Source organism: Meles meles, chromosome 8, assembly GCF_922984935.1.
Source record: "Meles meles chromosome 8, mMelMel3.1 paternal haplotype, whole genome shotgun sequence".
NCBI lineage: Eukaryota > Metazoa > Chordata > Mammalia > Carnivora > Mustelidae > Meles > Meles meles.
Window position 1 is genome coordinate 61,374,792 of NC_060073.1, and position 21,754 is coordinate 61,396,545.

At 41.8% G+C, this 21,754-nt stretch overlaps 1 protein-coding gene and 1 pseudogene across 5 annotated transcripts in view; one reads left to right on the top strand and one right to left on the bottom strand.

Moving 5' to 3' along the window:
- PAAF1 (proteasomal ATPase associated factor 1) overlaps positions 1 to 12,421 on the top strand; it is a 41,667-nt gene extending 29,246 nt beyond the window's left edge. Inside the window, exons 7-11 of one of the 5 annotated variants that reach the window (XM_046016623.1) lie at positions 1,139 to 1,230; positions 2,767 to 2,882; positions 5,074 to 5,156; positions 8,513 to 8,595; positions 11,730 to 12,421. In XM_046016623.1, the coding sequence (XP_045872579.1) occupies positions 1,139 to 1,230; positions 2,767 to 2,882; positions 5,074 to 5,156; positions 8,513 to 8,595; positions 11,730 to 11,807 (452 nt within the window). In that variant the 3' untranslated portion in view covers positions 11,808 to 12,421. Of the gene's footprint in view, positions 1 to 1,138; positions 1,231 to 2,766; positions 2,883 to 5,073; positions 5,157 to 8,512; positions 8,596 to 11,729 lie in introns of those variants that run through there. The other 4 variants (XM_046016620.1, XM_046016619.1, XM_046016622.1 and 1 more) reach the window with 4 other exon arrangements.
- Positions 10,467 to 11,196, bottom strand: LOC123948108 (annotated as a pseudogene).
- Positions 12,422 to 21,754: the final 9,333 nt, after the last annotated feature.

Below are 21,754 nucleotides of genomic sequence, written 5' to 3' on the forward strand. Positions count from 1 at the left end.
TCCTATTTCCACAGAATTCTTGAGAGTAAGGACCCTGTCTGTTTGTATATTACTATTTCCTTAGCACCTAGAATAGTGTCCAATACATAGTAGACCCTCACTAAAGATTTTAGTCAATGAATTAATTTCATTTACTGCAGACCATAAGAGCCTTGAGGGTAGAGACTGTTTTAACATTGTCCCCCTGCTGCTAATATGGTATCCTGTCACGTTCCAAATGACTTAATCTTTTTTTTAATATATATTTTTAATTTATTTGACAGAGAGAAATCACAACTAGGCAGAGAGGCAGACAGAGAGAGAGGAGGAAGCAGGCTCCCTGCAGAGCAGAGAGCCCGATGCGGGGCCCGATCCCAGGACCCTGGGATCATGACCTGAGCCAAAGGCAGAGGCTTTAACCCACTGAGCCACCCAGGCGCCCCCATATGACTTAATATTCTTAAATTGGGTTTATTGATATGTATTTTACATGTAGTAAAAGTTGCCCTTTTTATCTTATTTTATTATATATATATTTTTTTTTTTCAGCATAACAATTCATTGTTTATGCACCACACCCAGTGCTCCATGCCATACGTGCCCTCCATAATATCCACCACCAGGCTTCTTAATTAACTTATTTAGGGGCACCTGGGTAGCTCAGTCAGTTGACCATCTGACTCTTGGTTTCTAGTTCAAGTCATGATCTTGCGGTTATGGGATTGAGGCCTGTGCTGGGCTCTGGGCTCAGTGTGGAGTCTGCTTCAGATTCTTTCTCCTCCCTCTGCCCTTCCCATGTGCACTCTTGCGCTCTCTCTCTCTCAAATAATAAATAAAATCTAAAAATATATATTTATTAAGTAATCTCTTACCCCTAACCTGGGGCTCGAACTTAGAGCCCTGAGATCAACTACCAACTGAGCCAGCCAGGTGCCCCAAAAGTCACCCTTTTAAATGATCAGTTCTGTGAGTTTTTACAGATATGTACCAACATCTAAACAGTACTAACAGTCAAGATATAGAATATAATAAAAGTTTTTTTAAGTTAGCAAGTTAATCACTAACAGAAATTCAATAAATAGCCATGAGGATTTGTGCTTTCTGGCACTGCCAGCTGATCGGCCTAGCCCATTGTTTATGTGGTTTATCTGTCATGCAGGTGAACGGGAGGTTGGAACAGAGTCGAAAATGCTGCTGTTGGCACGGGAGGATAAGAAACTTCAGTGCTTGGGACTGCAGAGCAGGCAGCCGGCAAGTGGTTCCTCTAAGACTTTGGAACTCTGGGGCATGCTGGATCACTCTGATTTTTGGAAAGCGGTTCTGGAAACATTTCTGCTTGCTCCCTGTGTTCATCTTTTGAGAAAGCTGCAGGAGTAAAGGGCAATAGAGTGTAATGATTAAGAGCATGGAATTTGGAGTAAGGGCAACATTCACGTCCTAGCTCTTCTACAATAGCTGTGACATTTAATAGGTTACTTAACCATTTTGAGCCTCAGTTTCCTCATCACTAAATTGGACATAGTAGTCCTTACCTTGTAGGGTTATATGATGAGAAATGCTCTACTGCTTCGTGACCTTTGTTAAGTCACTTTCTGTCTGGGCCTCAGTGTGCTGTGTATAAAATGATGAGGTTATGTAGATTCCCTTCCATATCCAAGGCAATGTGAAGAAATTCTGAGTCAAGGACTCATGCATTCAGGACTCTTGATCAACTAGTGACCAGAATGTCTCTTATGGAAGAATTATTTGAATTTTCTTCCTTCAGCCTCTGAAGTTTTGCACTGGGCACACTACTCTTCATTAAGCCCGGAGTTCCCTGGGATTTGATTTTGCCCGTCAGCCTCACCCAGACAACTTTAATGATTTGGGTTGGCTACAGATTTTGTATTTTCATTTCTTGTTACTTCATTGTTCTAGTGATGTTTCCATTTTCAGAAATGACATTCTAGGAACATCACTCTTCCTGGTCGTATCGCCTCTGCATGGCTTTTCTTTCTGAAGGGAAATCACAGGTTTTGTTCGTTTGGCCAGATTTGGTTTTTCCCTTTCTTTTTAGAACATTTGAGGTGGAAATTATCAGATTGAGCTAACAGTAGAGAACAACAAAAACAAAATCTGATAATTCCTTTTTTCAGGCACATGGGGAGAATTACAATTCTTTTTTTTTTTTTTTTTAAGATTTTATTTATTTGACAGAATCTCTCTCTCTCACAAGTAGGCAGAGAGGCAGGCAGAGAGAGAGGGGGAAGCAGGCTCCCCGCTGAACAGAGAGCCCGATGCAGGGCTCAATCCTAGGACCCTGGGATCATGACCTGAGCCAAAGGCAGCGGCTTAATCCACTGAGCCACCCAGGCGCCCCAAATTGTAATTCTTTAAATTGCTACTTTACTTAAGCTTGTTTCTTTTCCTACATAGTCTCCCTTCAAAAGGTTGTCAGAAGTGACATGAACAAAATTTAAATGTGTGAATTGCAAGTGTTTCTCAAATGGAGGGTTGTAATGAGAAACAGAAGAAAGATGTTGGGTACTGAGGGTCTTGGGAGGCAGTGTGTTGAGGGGCAGTAGTTTGAAAACTGCTGCCTCTGGGTGTGGTCGTGCATACACTGTTGAAGTCCTCTGCGGGCCTGGTTCCTCTTTGGTCCTTGCTGAGTACTTTGTTTAGAAGCAGAGTACTTAAAGGGAGAGGAGAGCAAATGTGTCTAAAAATAGGAAAATTTCTTCTTTTTGGTGTCTGTTTATTTCTGAAAACAATGTTTAAGCAGCAGTTTCGGCTCCCGCTTGTTCCCAGGTGTTCCTCTTTGTTGGCTCAGATGCCTTCAACTGCTGCACTTTTCTCTCTGGCTTCTTGCTGTTGGCTGGGACACAGGATGGAAACATTTATCAGCTGGACGTGAGGAGTCCAAGGTGAGTCACCATTCATTTGCATGATGCAGGTCTCCTACAGAATGGAAATTTTTATTAGCTTTAACAATGATTTAGCATAACATGTAGATGACTGTTGAATCAAGGGTATATTTTTCCATTTATAAAGGTTTTCCAGTGTGAGTGGTCTGATTGTTCTTATTATTCCTGGAATCATATTAAAGGTAATTTGATTCATGCTGTCATGATTGTCCTACTGTAGTGATGGCTTTGGAATCTGAGCTTTAACGAACTAACATTTCACTTAAAATGATTGTATAGAACTTTTAATTTTAAGGAGCTCAGTAATTTTCTCAGTGGTATTAAATCTGGATTGGCTTAAGAGTGATCATTTTTAGTTCAAGTAAGCCAGCTGTGTTTCTTTGTTTGGCTGTGATCATAACCTATCTGAAAGGAGCTTTATTCTGGTCTTAAAGATACCCAGAGAGATACCCAGAGAGAGCCACAACCTCTCCATCCCAGGATTTAACTATTTCTCCAATTCTGTCCCTTCTTCCTTCCATTTCCTTTCTTTTGTTCAGCTGACATTTACTGAATGGCTTTTGTGGGCACCAGACATTGTGCAGGGCACTGAAAACCAGAAGTAAAAGATACAGATTCTGCCCTTGAGGCATTTGGATTCTAACAGTAAAGACAGACAACTAAAAGACATTGGTGATACAGTGTGATCAGTGGATTGACAGGGCTCTATACAGGAAATTGAGAAAGCACTGAGAAGGAGAAAGGAGAAGGTGGAAATGCTTCTCAAGGAAATGAAGCTTTAATTGGATCTTGTCCAGTAGGAAGTTACCAAATGAAGAGAGGTATCTGCCCTAGGTAGAATAGCACATAGAGAAGCATGAAGACATGTGAAGTATGGCACTTTCAGGGATCTCTGAGTAGTTTAATATGACAAATATGTACCCTGCAGACAGGGTAGCAGTTAGAAGTAATGTCAGACAGGAAAGCAGGAGTTTGTTAGAAAGAACACATGCACCATCCAAAGGAGTTTGGGCTTTACTCTAAGAGCAGTAAAGAAATTCTAGTGAAAGGTGACTAGCTTACACCTTTTCTTCCAAAATTTCAATTGCTTTACTTTTGTTCTTGTTTTTGACTCTGTGGAGATTCAGGGAATGTCTGATCACTATTAGAAAATCAACCAGGGGGACGCCTGGGTGGCTCAGTTGGTTAAGCGGCTGCCTTCGGCTCAGGTCGGGATCCCAGCGTCCTGGGATCGAGTCCCATATCGGGCTCCTTGCTCAGCAGGGAGCCTGCTTCTCCCTCTGCCTCTGCCTGCCTCTCTACCTACTTGTGATCTCTCTCTCTCTCTGTCTCTCTCTCTCTGACAAAATAAATAAATAAAATCTTTTAAAAAATTTAAAAAAAAAGAAAGAAAGAAAAATCAGCCAGGGCGCCTGGGTGGCTCAGTTGGTTAAGCGTCTGCCTTTGGCTCAGGTCATAATCCCAGGGTCCTAGAATTGAGCCCCCCCATGTCAGGTTCCCTACTCAGCGGGGAGTCTGCTTCTCCTTCTTCTGTTCCCCCTGCTTGTGCTTTTTTTCTCTCTCTCTCTCTCAAAATAAAATATTTAAAAAAAAAAAAAAGAAGAAGAAAATCAGCCTTACAGGGGGACCTAGCTGGCTCAGTTGGTAGAGTGTGCGACTTGATCTCAGGGTCATAAATTCGAGCCCCACTTTGAGCGTGGAGCCTACTTTTTTAAGATTAAAAAAAAGAAAGAAAATCAGCTTTACATATATATTAAATTGATTCTCATTCACCTTTCTCTTTCATTTCATACAGTCCTGACATTTGTAATATCTGACAAGTATCTTTTTTTTTTACTCTCAACTGTCTTAATTTTGTCTGTAAGCAAAATAATTAACATACGTTAACATCGTTATCTTAAACTCTTGTCAGGTCTCCCCTAAAAACTGGAGTCGGTGGTGGTAACTTAGTTCATTCAGCTCAGTGACTTGTTTAGTTAGAGACATGTTTAGATCACTCCAAGGTGGTTTTGAGTGGATTACCTGAATCTACCATTTAAGGATCTTGCCAGGAAAGAAACTGTATGAATATTTAATCTCTGTCCACGTTTGTCCTTGTTTGCTTTTGTGTGGTTAGTCCTGTATGTTGAATATAGTCAAGTGTTGCTTTTGAAGAAAAAAGTACAGTTGCTCCTTTTTCTTTGAATTCCAGGGCTCCAGTACAAGTCATCCACAGATCTGGAGCACCCGTTCTGTCCCTGCTGAGTTTCAGAGACGGATTCATTGCCAGCCAAGGTGGGTCCGGGGACCCCTTGAGAGAGATGGCTTCCTGTAATTCATTTAAATGTAAGGTTAGGGGTATCTGATGGCTTAGTCTGTTAAGCATCTGACTTTTAACGCTTAGGTCATGATCTCAGGGTGGTGAGATTGAACCCTGCATTAGGCTCCATGGTGTGTGGAGCCTACTTAAGATTCTATCTCTTGGGGTGCCCATGTGGCCTGGTTGAGTGACTTGATTTCTGCTCAGGTCATGATCTTGGGGATGTGAGAATGAGCCCCGCATTGGACTCCATGCTGGGTGTGAAGCCTGCTTGAGATTCTCTTTCCCTCTGTCCTTCCCCTACCCACCCTTAAAAAAAAGATTATCTCTCCCTCTGCCCCTGTCCCTGCACTCCACCCCTACTCTCCCATTCATGCCTTCTCTCTCTCTCTCAAAATAAATAAATTTAAGTTAAAATGCATGATCTGTGGTGGGGCTAGGGGTATGGTTCTCCACAATTCTTTGGCATATCGTATTTATCATATAGTGTTTATCACCCTACACTGTGATTGTCTATATCTCCCTCCAGTTCAGGCTCCTTGAAAGTAGTGACTGTGCCTTATTCATAGTAATATAACTGTTTTCAGAGGATGAAACTAAGACCTATGAAAGAAAGTTTACCAAGAGCCACATTTCAGTTGAGTGTAAGGAAAATGTTCTGTCTCGTAAGAGAGAAGCTGGCATTGTAGAGAGCACTACTAACTTGGGATGGAGAGGCATAGGCTGGCTGGCCAGTTTGCAAGGTGTTGTGAATAGAATTCAGTACCAGTTTAGAAGTTGGATATAGATGGTCTTAGAGGTCCTTTGGAACTCTTTTACTAGAGAGGAGATTGAAATTGCCAGATTAAATAATTTTGAAACTTTTTATTATGGAAATTGTCGAAGAGATACAAAGGTAGAATAGCATAATAAACCTGATATTCCCATTATCTAGCTTCAACCTTTACCAGTTTATAGCTAATCCTGTTCATCTTGTTTTATACTTTCCCTTATAATCCCCAACCATTGTGATATTTTGAAACATATCACAAACATTGTATTATTTCACCTATCAATATTTATATAAGTATTTCTAAAAAATAAGAACTCTTTTATTGAAAAGATGATTTTGGGGATGCCTGGCTGGCTCAGTTGGTGGAGCATGCAACTCTTGATATTGGGTTGTCAGTTTGAATCCCATGTTGGGTGTAGAAATTGCTTAATAAAATAAAATCTAAATTAAAAAAGATTATTTTTAATAATACCAGAAAGGATAAGGTCTTTATGCTGCTGGTTGGGTTATAAGTTGATTAACAGATAAATTAAAATAAAATTAATTAACATTTGTTTCAACAGCAGTTTTGCAATTTTTAAAAAGCTTGAAAAGTTTAATTAAAATTTTTTCCTGGATTCTTTACAAAGTCACAATGTTGATACAGAAAAACTTTATGCATAAAGATATTCTTTTATGCAGTATGTTTTCAACCATGTAAAATAAAAATTTGCACAAAAAGGGGTTGCCTCGGTGGCTCAGTGGGTTAAAGCCTCTTCCTTGGCTCAGGTCATGATTCCAGGGTCCTGGGATCAAGCCCCTGCTCAGCAGGGAGCCTGCTTCCTTTCTCTCTCTCTGCCTGCCTCTCTGCCTACTTGTGATCTCTGTCAAATAAATAAATAAAATCTTTAGAAAAAAATTCTCACAAAAAGGATTGGAAAAATACATTAAAAATATTAACAGTAGTGATCTTTGAGGGGTAGATGGAGTGTTTTTTTTTTTAATTTCTTGTTTTTAAAGTTCTCCTCAATTAACATGTACTGTTTTTATATTTAAGTAAAACAATAATAAAAAAATTACTTTATTTCAGCAGTTTACAGATCATCCCAAGTCTCATTTGTCCATGGTCTTGTAAGAAAATTAAGTTTAAAAATAAATATACTTTTATTTTCTTGGTATAACAACTTTGCTCCTTTGCCTCATGTATCCGGTCAAGTTTATAGATAGAAGAATAATTGGGGAGCATATTAAAACATGTATATGGACAAGTCCTTGTTAAAAATCATTGGCCAGAACAGACACATGAAAAAGTGCTCCACGTCACTCGGCATCAGGGAAATACAAATCAAAACCACAATGAGATATCACCTCACACCAGTCAGAATGGCTAAAATTAACAAGTCAGGAAATGACAGATGCTGGAGAGGATGTGGAGAAAGGGGAACCCTCCTCCACTGTTGGTGGGAATGCAAGCTGGTGCAACCACTCTGGAAAACAGCATGGAGGTTCCTCAAAATGTTGAAAATAGAACTACCCTATGACCCAGCAATTGCACTACTGGGTATTTACCCTAAAGATACAAACATAGTGATCCGAAGGGGCACGTGTACCCGAATGTTTATAGCAGCAATGTCTACAATAGCCAAACTATGGAAAGAACCTAGATGTCCATCAACAGATGAATGGATAAAGAAGAGGTGGTATATATACACAATGGAATACTATGCAGCCATCAAAAGAAATGAAATCTTGCCATTTGCGACGACGTGGATGGAACTAGAGCGTATCATGCTTAGTGAAATAAGTCAATCGGAGAAAGACAACTATCATATGATCTCCCTGATATGAGGACATGGAGAAGCAACATGGAGGGGTAGGGGGATAGGAGAAGAATAAATGAAACAAGATGGGATTGGGAGGGAGACAAACCATAAATGACTCTTAATCTCACAAAACAAACTGGGGGTTGCTGGGGGGAGGTGGGATTGGGAGAGGGGGAGGGGGCTATGGACATTGGGGAGGGGAGGCGAACCATAAGAGACTATGGACTCTGAAAAACAACCTGAGGGTTTTGAAGGGTCAGGGGTGGGAGGTTGGGGCAACCTGAGGGTTTTGAAGGGTCAGGGGTGGGAGGTTGGGGGAACAGGTGGTGGGTAATGGGGAGGGCACGTTTTGCATGGAGCACTGGGTGTTGTGCAAAAAGAATGAATACTGTTACGCTGAAAAAATAAAATGGAAAAAAAAAAAAATCATTGGCCAGGGTAAGTTTGCGGTCCTTTATAAGCCTGAAGGGACTTGCTCTGTGCCCTTGGCAGGTATTGCTCATCAAAGACAGCCCTTCTTCCCACTGAGCTTGTACTTGTCCTTCAGATCCTCTAACCCAACACTCTAGGCAGCCACTGTAGGTCCTCATATTTGACCCACATAATGAGGCCTGTTTGCCATTCTGGGTCTTGGGATAAACTTCTTTAGGCTCGTGATGTACTGAAATAAACTACAATACTGATTTTTTTTTTTTTTTAAAGCTCCTTTGCGTGCAGCTTTTCTTTAGTTCTCTAAATTTTTCTTTCTGCCTTTTAGGTGATGGAAGCTGTTTCATTGTCCAGCAAGACCTAGACTATCTCATTGAGCTCACTGGAGCTGACTGTGACCCTGTGTTCAAGGTATAGGCCCGAGAGGCACCTGGGTGATTCCCACCTGAGATCTAAGGCTTTTGAGGGACTGAATCCAGCTACTTTGTGGGCATTCTGAATGATAAAATACTTATGGATGAGATAAAAGTCAGTGAGAATTTTGAGTCAGAAGTGATTTCACCACTTTTTAGCTCTAGAAACTTGAAAAATCACTTCACCTCCTCAGTCTGTCAGTTCTTCTATAAAATGAGAGTAATGAGATAATGTATATGAAAAATAGTTGTAAATTTTAAATCTTCTATAAATATTTAGCTGTCATTATTATTTAAAGTTCAAGACTATCTCATTTGATTAGAAAGAGAAAAAAGGGGAAATAATATTTGACTAGACATTGTGCTGGATGTTTTACATGTATCTTATTTCATTGTTATTATTCTTGAGGTATAAGTATTATTATTTCTATTGTTTTTATACTTTTTTAAAGTTATACAGTTAATACATACCTATAAAAATTCAAACAATACAAAATTACACAACTTTCAAGTCCCCTTTAAGACCTTTTTAGTTCTACTCTTCTTTCCAGGAGTAACTAGCATTAACACTTAGGCATGTATCTTTCAAGACTGGTTTTGGAAATTTTTCACTTACATCTTTGTGTTTATGTAATTATGTAAATAATATAGTTTTATCTTTAGTTTGTGCATAACTGAAAACATTCTGTATGTATTGTATTGTTCTGTGACTTTTTTAACATCTTAGAGCTCTTTTCAGATAAATGCAGATAGATCCACTTCATTTTTTAAATTCCTGCATAGTGTTCTATAGTGAATCAACATAACCATTTTCATTTTATAAGTGAGGAAGCTGGAGTCCAGAGTGATTGAGAAAGTTGCCTTAGGTCATGTAGGTACACATTAGCATACCTGAGATTAAGCTACTTCCAGAATTCATACTTCTTGCACTAAATTAGTGGTTCTTAACCTTTGAGTCTCAGGCTTTTTCTCTTCCTTTCTTTCAATTGAGATCTCATCTACATACTGTTTTGCTAGTCTGCATGGGTACATTAATCCTAATGAGTTTAGATTTATGATGGGTGGGCCCAATCATACAATAACATACACACATACACACAAATTGTTTTTAAAAAGTAGTGCATAGGGGCGCCTGGGTGGCTTAGTTGGTTAAGCCACTGCCTTTGGCTCAGGTCATGATCCTCGAGACCCAAGATGGAGTCCCGTACTGTGCTCCCAGCTCTGCAGGGAGTCTGCTTCTCCCTCTGACCTCCTCTCTCATGCTCTCTCTCATTCTCTCTTTCTCTTTCAAATAAATAGAATTTTTTTAAAAACACATATATTATGCTCTTATAAAGGTTGATTAAAAACCTCTAGTTTCAAGAATCAGTCTGATTTTGAAGATGAACTATTTTGGTCATTTTTGTACAGTGCTATGTTATTGAACTGCAGTGTATGTTTTTTAAAAGGACACTGATGAGGGGCACCATCTGGTATTAACTTGAACCTTAGCTGGCTTCCCCCTTCTCTCCCCCAAATCCTTTGACCAAGAGTTCTCCACTGTAAAGATCGAAAAGACCCAGTGATACTTTGGTAGCAGTTCTATTGCTGCATGGAGGTAACAGAAGCAGGCCCAGGTCCTCCTCTCATTCTTCCACACTGTGCAACTCACAAATGGCTCTGAAATGATAACATTCACTGTTGTGCCTAAAATCCTAGGGACATGGAGAGCCAGATAGAACAAGGGAAAAGAAAATCATAGGTGGGCACATGAAGAGCCAAGCTGCTCTGTCCAACACCTGTGTAATGTGTGGTTTAACTAAATGTGGCTGAACTACTAAAAGTAAACCTGCTTGACTAACCTTCCAAAGCAGAACAAGTCTAAAAAGCTCAGACGTGCATTTTCTCATATGCATAAGTTCTGCCAGTGGTGAGGAGCTCATATACAGCATCTCTACTCCTGCATAGGACAGTACATGCACACAGCACATCTAGCCGCTGAAGAGCTGCACGGGCCCGCCCTCCCAGATCATATGCACGTGACTGGTTGTAGCTCCTTCACCCCTAGGACATCAACACCCCTCAGCATGGAGGTCAGAGGTGTGGGCCCACCTACCATTACAGGTGCTGGCTGTCTCTCTGCTGCAGCGGAGAGGGACACTGGTTTTTGGTTGCTTTGAACCAGTCCCTATTATTCCCAGTCTGACTAGCTGGTTCCATTGTAGGGCTGGTTCCTCTGTAGGTCTTATTTCCTGGATGCTCTGATCAACCTCGTTTTTCCACCTTCGCTCTGTAAATGTATCTCAGAACCACTACAACAGCTTCTGTGACAAAAACCAAGAGTAGAATGATGACAAATGTGGCACATCTACAGCAGCTCTCCCAGACTGGGGCACTGTAGCCAGTCAGCCCGAAAATGAAAAGTGGGGCTCTATAGCGATGATCATTATAGCAGGGATGAGAGGATGCACATCTTCAAAGAAGTGGTCATCGTCATCATAAGTGATGAAGACGGGCTCTCACATAGCCTAAAAGGCCATAATGTGAGCTCCCCCTGACCCTGAAGATGAGGTTGAGAAACTCCAGAAGTCTTGGAGGAGGTGACGCCGCACTGGACCATCCATAGTGCTGGCGGCCCTACGGACACCGTGCGCTCTCCAAGCAAGGTGGCAGTAGTGGTGGCGGAACCTAGAGTGGCCTTCATCTCAGCCCGTGGTGCCGTGGCGCAGCCCCAGCATGTGCCTCACTCCTCCACGTAGCTGCTGCCTCAGATTTCTTTGAGAAGTTGATGAAATCTCAGGCAGGCACATATTGAGAACTTCTTTGAATATAATTTTATAAGGTTCAGGGATACACCGGCCACTCTATGGGTCAACTCCTTTCCCAGATCCAGACCCTCTGCCCTCAACTATGCACCACACTAAAGGGTTTGCTCTCTACTTGGCTGATTAGTTTCTCTGTTCTGTAGTCCTAAGGGACCTGGATCCTAACTGGCTATTTTAAAATATTGATCATGGATCTAATTCTTCTCTTATCTTTGGAGTCAGTAGAGCTTCTTAGACTCACTTGTACTAATGGAGATCAATGACGAGCTTCTATCTTGAAATGGAAGACTCCCAGGCTTCCTTTGAGCTGTGAACTTTTATGTTCCAGGTAGCCACATGGGAGAAGCAGATCTACACATGCTGTCGAGATGGTCTTGTGCGACGCTATCAGCTCTCTGACCTCTGACTCCTTGGAAAAGGATGAAGTTAATGAAAAATATTGGCTCTAATCAACAAAGACATTAGTCCTTCCCAAGGACCATGGCCCCTTATTGTTTGGGGCACCCTTTGGGTGTCACAGAAAATCAGCTGCATTGGCCCATGTGGAAGTATCATTCCATGACAAGACCTACTGTGAACTGAGTAAGAAGCTCGCACATACTCCCTATATACACTCACCCCAACAGCACAGGGCAAGGACATGGATGCTTACACTTTGATCTCATACCATTGTGTTAAATGTTTACAAGGACCAGAGGCCTAAAGCCTGTGCTCTGAAGGAAATAAAGAGAATGTGTTTGGAAGAGTCTGAATTTGAAAAACTTTGTTAAATATTCTTATTCCAGCAAAAAGCCATTCGAGTTGATGGAACTCCTTTCTCGGGCACTTCCTGTTGGCCTACCCGTAGAGAAAGACTGCTTGTTAGCTGTAGCTATCCTTTCAGCAGGAGCCTGTGAATGATTCGTATACAGGTAGGGAAGCCAACTGTCTCAGTTTTCCTTGGACTGAGGGGTTTTCCGCTACGTGGGACTTTCAGTCCTAGGCAAACTGATAGGGTTGATCAGTCCATGTACAGGTAATAAAGTTGAATCCTATCATTGTAAGGGAATTGGCTGTCCGAGTGTGGTCCCTTACCTGCCGAATCAGTATCACCTGGGAACTTGATAGAAATAGAAATTCCTAGGCCCCACCTCAGCCCTAAATCAGAAATTCTATGGGTAGAGCTGGCCAGGTGATTCTGATGCATGCTAAAGTTTGAGACTTAGAGGAAGAAATAATAAAGGGCACTTTCATCATAGCTGGAACCCAGCGCTCATAGGATGGTGAGGCTAATCTGTAGAAGATGAGGCTGGAGAGGTGGGCCGGGCCCAAGCAGTGAAGGGGCTTGAGTCCCAGGTAATGAGCTTGAATTTCATTTGGTTGGCAAGAAACCCACAGAAGAGTTTTAAGCAAGGATTTAACATGGTCACTTTTTTCCCCCCTGAATATAAAAATGGAGTCATAATGCATGAATTCCGTGTTTTATTTTCACTTAGAATCTCTGAGTTCTTTCAGTACATTTAGACCTCCATCGTTCTTTTTAACACTTTCTGGAGTTTTACATTTTAGAGATTATTACAGAAAAGGTTTCTTGGACAACACAACACTTGAGCTGAGCAATGTAGGCTAAGATCTGATTTATTTAAGGGAAGAAGCCAATATCTGGCTGGGGTAACAGTATGGTTCACAGCATTCTTAAAGGTATATTCGCATGTAATATTTATAACTTCACTATGACATGCAGGTAGTGAGACTCAGATGAATTGATTGGCCAAGGGTCATAGGGAACAGAAATTTTAACACAGTTTATCTTAACTTTAAATCCATTTTTTTCTACCTGTTGTATATGCCTAAATTGTGAAAATTAAATAGTCATTGAATATTACTGGTCATCTATGCTATACTAGGGACTGTATTTATATAAGGAAGTGGCATTTTGTTTTATAGATAAGGAAACTGAGGCTCAAGAAATTAAGTACCAAACCCTTGATTTGGGCCTTGCTTAGTTTGTCTCCAAGACTGTGTCTTCTGCTACGCTATACGGTCTCAAGACCTCTGGGACTTGACCAGTTCCATTTAAGGAGTGATTTGTGATAAGGTCAGGTAGACCCAAAGGGACATATTCCAGAGCTCAGAAACATTGGATCCAAGGAGATCTGGAGGGAACCTCTTAGAAGTCAGATGAAGAAGACAGGATGAAGGAGGATTGGGTGAGTTCACACAAGCAGGTATGTCTGTGAGTTCCTCTTCCAGGACTTGTTCTTCACTGCCGTCAGAGCTGTGATAGTCTGGTTGTAATGGGTGCAGTGACCCTTGACAAATTCCCTGAACTCTAGATCCAAACAGGAGGAGGGAGGCTAGCTCTTCAGTGACTCAAAGTCTTGTCTACTGTGAATGGAATCTCCCCAGTGTTAGCAGACAGCCTTTTTTCCCCTTTTGGGTTGAGGAGTGCATTCTGGGTAGGGAAGGGTGGACAACCTCCATCTGCAGCTGTACAGGCTCAGGTAAGCTAGACTTCGTTTCTTGGCTTTCAGACGCCCCCTTGTGACTTCTTATGAGAAGTGCATCTATTTCTCTGAATAGAAAGCTGACAGTGGCATCCAATAGCGTGCATGTAATTGGTGCCAGGCACAGTCCTCACAGTAGCCTTGCCAGAGTAAAGGTTTCTTTTTCTTGAACATGTCTCTTTGTGGATAAATTTTGTATTTTTATTATTAATTTGCTTTTTTTTTTTTTTAGGTTTTATTTATTTGAGAGAGAGAGTGAGCGAGAGAGAGCATGAGTAGGGCAAGGGGCAGAGGGAGAGAGAGAAGCAGACTCCCTTCTGAGCAGGTAGCCCAATTCGGGGCTCATTCCCAGGATTCTGGGATCATGACCTGGGCCCAAGGCAGACGCTTAACTGACTACATCACCCAGGAGCTCCTAATTTACTTTTCACCTTGAAATCATTTCACACTTGAGAAGAGTTGTAAGGATGTGGTATCTGTTTAACATTTAGGGACTTCCACCTGTTTTCCAAGTGACTACACCATTTTACATTCTTCAGTGGCAGTGTATAAGGGTTCTGATTTCTCCATGTCCTTGCCAACTCTTGGTCTGTCCACCTTTTATCATAATCAGGTGAGGTTAAGTTGGTTAAAATGGTGCCAACCAGGTTTCTCCATGGCAAAGTTAGTAGTTTGTGGAGAGCTACTTTGAGACTATATGACTATACTGCTCCTCATCAAACTTGCATCATCTAGTGGCAGCCTTTGTTGAGGACTTCTGTCTGAATCAGTTATTCCTACTCTAACTGCCAAATAGTGATTTTATAATTCCATCATTCTTTTTACATTTATAATTGGCTTTCTACTGTGAGGCTTTCCCTTCTCCGCCATTTATTTAATTACTGATTCACTCACTCATTCACCGTAGGTTTATTAGTATGGACTACACATGAATTTGTATTTTATTTTATGGATTATAATCCATTATTGCTACTATTTATTTTGGTGGTTAATTTTTCTCAGTTGGACCCAGTGGTAGCCCCTTCAAGATGGATCCTATGTCCTTTTTTTTTTTTTTTTTCTTAAAAAGAAAACGTTTTATTTATTCATGAAGGAACAGGGGGAATGGCAGGTAGACGGAAAAGCAGGCTCCACGCTGAGCAGGAGCCCGAGGTAGGACTCGATCCTAGGATCCTGGGATTATCACTTGAGCCAAATGCTTAACCGACTGAGCGGCCCAGGCATCCTGATGTTATGTCCTTTTGATGTGTTAATAGCATTCTTTTAGTGCTTCCATATTTTCTGATACCACAAGCTATTCAAGTTTCATCTTATAATTTCCCATCCCAATCCTGGAATCAACTATTTGTCTAGATAGCTGTGGTTCCTTTTAGTGGAGAACAGCATTTGGAAATCAAGATCTGGGCACTATATGTATACTCTTTACTACTAGGGTATTATTGCTTCTAGGCCCTATCAGTGGACAGTACTCTGATGTGGAGTCTCCCATTTCAACATCCCTCATTCTGTATATATATTAAAAAATCATAAATTCACACTGAAGTCCCCTAATTCCAGTCCAACTCCACTGGGATTATTCTAGTCTTCTGCATATAAACTTCCTTCCTCCCAACAGTGAGAATCTACTCAGCTGTCATAATTCTCAATGTTTCACTTGCTCAATACCTCTGTGAGTAGAGTGTGGCAGCCACACCGGCCATCTCCCCTTTCGCCCCAGCCCCTGCACACATGGTGTCCCTCAGATAGTGTCTCCTTGTTCCCATGTTCACCTCAGCCAGTCCCAGGCTGAACAAGGCCTTCCCCCCAACCCTCTGGGTTTAATTTATTTATTTATTTATTTTTTTTTTTGACAGAAATCACAAGTAGGCAGAAGTAGGCAGAGAGGCAGGCAGAGAGAGACAGGGAAGCAGGCTCCCTGCTGAGCAGAGTTTAAAAAAAAAAAAAGGCCCTACACACGAAAAGACGCTCAATTCCAGTAGTTAAGTGCAAATTAAAACCCACAAGAAAGCTCAGAAATATAAAAAATAAAATAATGCCATATTTTCACTTTGTAAATAGGCAACTGTGGCTAAGAAATTGTTTAAGCTCGTAAAACTAGTAGCTAATGGACAGGATTTGGAACTTGGGCTCTGACTCTATTACCTCAATGGAAAGCAAAGGAAGCATTTTCTATACATGCTTTTGTATAGTTGTATTTAATATTTTCACATCTGCCCTGTGGTGGTGTTTATGTTCATAGTCCCATTTATTCAAGGAAATAGACGTGGGGCCATTAAGTAAACTTGGTTCAGGTCACACAAATCTGAAGTGAGCATAGCAGCATCAAGATATAGTTGCTTTCACGGGGCGCCTGGGTGGCTCAGTGGATTAAGCTGCTGCCTTCGGCTCAGGTCATGATCTCAGGGTCCTGGGATCGAGCCCCGCATCGGGCTCTCTGCTCTGCAGGGAGCCTGCTTCCTCCTCTCTCTCTGCCTCCTCTCTCTCTGCCTGCCTCTCTGCCTACTTGTGATCTCTCTCTCTGTCAAATAAATAAATAAAATCTTAAAAAAAAAAAAAAGATATAGTTGCTTTCTGACCACTCAGCTTTCTTTTTTTAAACTTCATTTTAAAAACCTTCAGTGCAATATTAAAAAGCAAAACAGCCAGCTGGAGTGACAACCAACTGAAAGAGACTGTTAGGGAAGACTCGGACCGCACTCCAGCTGCCCCTAGGGGCCAGAGGCCAGGGGCAGACCCAACTGGGGAAGAGAGGAAAGACCACCCACCAAAATGAACAGGCAGAACAAAACATATAAGAAACATCTGGCGGAACTGAAGAGGGTCTAGGGGAGAGGGAAAGCCCCCATTTTTCCCCCAAATGTCCTAGACTTGGGGGGAGGGCTGGCCTCCTGGGGTGAAATGAGCAGGCCCTGTCCCACTCCACACTCCTCTGTGGTAGGGTACAGGATGTGCTGGGGACCACATGTGTGTATGCTTGGGGAAACCCAGCGAAGAGACGAGTAGGGAGGAATGCCCCTCACTGGAATCTTAGGAGGGCTGAGAGTAACCCCCTCCAGTTCCTAGACTCTGGTGTCTTGGTAGATGGGGGTTGGAATGGGTTGGGGCAGCGGGGGGGCTGGGTGCTCAGCCTAGAAAGCCATCAAGGTCATCATCCTCAAAGTGGCCTTCCTGCAGCACCTTGATGTAGTGCTCATAGATTTTCAGGGCTGGGCCCAGGTAGATGGACAGGCCAGTCAGCATTATCAGTGCACTGCATAAAGACTGGCCATTGATATCCCACTCTTCGAAAGCTGTTGCCTGCTTCGGAAAGCTGGCCACGATAAAATATTCAACCACGTCCATCACTGTCCACTCCAGGGAATCAACCAGCTTCTCTTTGCCCCCAGAAGGACAGCCAAAGGAGGTTCCATCGGCCCCGGGTAGGGCTGGTTTTCCTAACTGACCCCTCAACTTACCCCAAACCTGTAGTTGACTTCTTAGGTCTTTAATTGATTTCTCTGTCCTTTGGCCCAACTCCAGAAGTGTGTTTTAACTCCTCCAAATATACCTAAAGTAGGCCTCAAAGGATATGAAATAGCTACTTTAAAGCAGGTCCTCCTCTTAATAGTGTGGTTTCAGAGGACCCAAAAAAGTTCTTAAATGTCTCAGTCACTAATATCTGAAATGCCATCAAGGGACACAGCGTTTTCATCCACAGTTAGAGATCAGCTTTAAAACGTAGCCCTCTTTTTCCCCATCTGACTGACATTAGATCCTTTTTTTTTTTTTTAAGAGAGGAGGGAGGGAGAGAGATGGTCTTTTTTTTCTTTCTTCTTTTTTTTTCTTTTAGAAAGAGGGCATGGTGGGAGAGAAGCAGAGGGAGAGGGAGAAAGAAACTCAAGTGCTAAGCCCAACACTGGACTCAATCTCACCACCTGATTATGATCTGAGCCAAAACCAAGAATTGGACATTTAACTGACTGCACCGAGAGAGAGAGAGAAAGAGAATGAATCTTAAGCAGGCTCCACACCCAGGGTGGAGCCCAACACAGTGCTCCATCTCAGGACCCAGAGATCAAGACCTGAACCAAAATTAAGAGACACTTAACTGAATGAGCCACCCAGGCACCCCTGGATCCTTTTTTAAGAAATTTACATTTGAGAGGAGTAAAGGAGTAGTACTTAGAAAAGAAGCTCCTGAAGATGGAGGAGGAGAAAAGGAAGGGTTATAGTGTGGCATTGGCCCAGGGAAAGACCGGTGGACCAGTAGTCCAGATACAAACCCACGCATATATGGAAAGTTTATACATAACGCAGCAGTCAATACAGATTGGTGGGGGAAACAGAACTGCTAAATAAATGGTTCTGGGACAACACGATATCAAAAAGAAGAAAATGATACTACCTTGTACCATATACCCAAAAAAAAAAAAATGTTCTAGGTGAATTAAAGACTTAAGAGTGAAATGGAAGAAGAAAGAAAATATAGGTGAAGATCTTTATGACCCTCTGCAGAGAATATTTCTTAGACATAAAAAGTGTAACCCAAAAGGAAAAGATTTGTAAGTTCTACCCCACTAAAAAAAATGGTAAAAACACAAGCTCGGAAATGAAAGGGGTTTGTATTTTATCTATTTTCAACAAATATAAAACATGAAGAGTCCTCCCTACCCCCAGAAAAAGCCCAGTAGAAAAATGTTCAAAAGAGGGACACCCGAGTGGCTCAGTTCTTTGAGCATCTGGTTTTGACTCAGGTCATGATCCCAGGGTCCTGGGATTAAGTGCCACACTGGGCTCCCTGCTCAGTGGGAAACCTGCTTCTCCCTCTCCCTCTGCCAACCATTCCCCCTGCCTGTGTGCTCTTTCTCTCTCTCTGACAAATAAGTAAAATCTTAAGAAAAATGGGCAAAAGACATAAACAGGCTTTCACAGTAAAAAACAAATTGTTAATAAACATGAAAAGAGAAAAAAAATGCAAATCAAAGTCTGCAATGAGTTGCTGTTTCACATCTACATTGGCAAACATTTAAAAACATGACATCAGTGGTGCCTGGCTGGTTCAGTTTGTAGAGCACGCAACTCTTGATCTCAGGGTTGTGAATTCAAGCCCCATGTTGGGCATGGAGCCTACTTAAGACACACACACACACGTGTATATGTATATATGTGTACATGTACTTTAAAAGAAAATTAAAAATTTGATATCAAGAATTGGTAAGGATGTAAGGGCACCTGGGTGGCTCAGTTGTTGAGTGTCTCCCTTGGCTCAGGTCATGATTCTGGGATCCTGGGATGGAACTCTGCATCTGGCATCAGGCTCCCTGCTTGGGAGGAAGCCTGCTTCTCTCTCTCCCACTCCCCCTGCTTGTGTTCCCTCTCTCGCTGTGTCTCCCTCTGTCAAATGAATAAATCTTTCTATCCGGTGAGCTGGTTAAATATTTACAAGTACACCACAGGAGATGCATAGTAGTGAAACAATGAATAAAAGCAAGCGAATACTAAGTAGGTAGAGAGGAGCACACAGGGGCAACATTCCTTCAATAAGGAATGTTCTAATGCTGCTCTTCTGTGCATATAAACTTCATAAGGAAAAGAAAATAAGCAAGGGTTAGCTTGGTGGAAGGCAGGGCCAGTGGCGTGTGTATATATACACACTGGAGGGTCTGAGAGAGGTAGGTCCAAAGATGAATGTGGATGTGAGAGAGAGAGTGGTTAGTTGGGGCAGTTGCAAGCATGCCTTTCATGCTCAAGCATTCTGAGAAGCAAGGAGCAAGGGGGTTGGTGTGCCCTGGTAGGAGAGATTAGGGTAGATGGGGCGAGAGCAGATCACCGCATGCCTGTGTGCCAGGGTCAGCGGTTTGGATTAACTGTGGGCAATGTGTGGGCAAAAGTCTTGGCAGGGTAGAGGCAAGGTGGTCAGGATAGTGAGGAAGTTGGAAAGGCTCTGCTGGAAAGTGAAAGCCAAAGCAAGACCATGGCTCTGAGGAGGAAGAGGCTTAAGAGGTGCCTAAGATGTAAAACAGATGGAGCTTAGTGACTGATTGGATGTGGGATTGGAAAACAGGACGCTTCTGCCCACAAGGAGGTAGAACAGAATTCCCCACTCTTTAAGGGTGGGCCATGAAATGACTTTCTTCCAAGGAGTACAATCCAGAAAGGAGGAAACAAAAGTAACCTTACAGTGGAGAGAAAACTGCAATGCTACCTCAGCAGGTGAAGGTCATCATCGCCAGTGATGTCATGTTGATAGTAGGTCCCTTTGATATGTTGGGATGAGAATGGCATTTCACCTCTGTGGTCTTCCTTCCAGAAGCCCCTAGCCTCAGTCTAGTCATAGAAAGATATCAAGCAAACCCCACTGAGAGGCTGTACAAAATACGTGACCGGTACTCCTTATTAAACTATCAAAGTCATCAAAAAACAAGAAAAGTGAGAAACAGTTTTAGCCAGCAGAACCCTAAGGAAACCTGACAACTAAAGGTAATGTGGTATTCTAGTTGGAATCCTGGAATAGAAAAAAAAAAAAGACACTAGGTTAAAAACTAGGAAATCTGAAAGTATGGACTTCCATTATAAATGCGGTATCTGGAGGAAATAAAACTAAAAGGCACCTTACTGAATGGGAGCATATATTTGCAAATGACATATCCAATAAAGGGCTAGTATCCAAAATATATAAAGAATTGCTAAAGCAAGACCCAAAAAACAAATACTCCTATTAAAAAATGGGCAGAAGCCATGAACAGACATTTCTCCACAGAAAACCTACACATGGCCAAGAGACACATGAAAAGGCACTCAACATCACTCATCATCAGGGAAATGCAAATCAAAACTACGATGAGATACCACCTCACACCTAAACTGACTAAAATTAACAACACAAGAAACAACAAGTGAAGTGTTGGCAAGGATGTGGTGAAAAGGAGTCCTCCTGCACTGTCGGTGGGAATGCAGCCACCATGAAAAACAGCATGGAGGTTCTTCAAAAAGTTAAAAATTAGACAAACCGTAACAGACTCCATAATCTCAGGAAACGTAACAGACTCCATAATCTCAGGAAACAAACTGAGGGCTGTTGGAGTAGAATGGGGTGGGAGGGATGGGGGGGCTGGGTGATGGACACTGGGGAGGGTATGTGCTATGATAAGTGATGTGAATTGTGTAAGACTGATGATTCACAGGCCTGTACCCCAGAAACAAATAATACATTATATGTTAATAAAACACATATATATGTATATATGTGTGTGTGTATATATATATATACACATGTATATATATGTATGTACATTTATATATGTGCACACACACACATACAAAAAAAGGTTTAAAAATATGGGGTGCCTGGGTGGCTCAGTTATTAGGTGTTTGCCTTCAGCTCAGGTCATGATCCTGGGCTCCTGGGATTGAGCCCACGATTGGGCTCCCTGCTTGGTGGGAGGCCTGTTTCTCCCTCTCCCACTCCTTCTGCTTGTGTTCCCTCTCTTGCTGTCTCTCTCTGTCAAATAATAAATAAAATCTTTAAGAAAAAAGTTAAAAAATAGACCTACCTCATGATCCAGTAATTGCACTGCTGGGTATCTATCCAAAAAATACAGGAACACTAATTCAAAGAGATACATGCACCCCTGTGCTTATAGTAGCATTATTTACAATAGCCAAATTATGGAAACATCCCATGTACATGAATAGATAATGAAGTGGTGTATTTATGCAACAGAATATTGTTCAGCCATAAAGAAGAATGAAATCTTGCCATTGGCAACAACATGGATGGAGCTAGGGAGTATTGCACTAAATGAAATAAGCCAGTCAGTTTAAGTCAAATACAATATGGTTTCACTCATATGTGGAATTTAAGAAACAAAACAAACTAACATGGGTG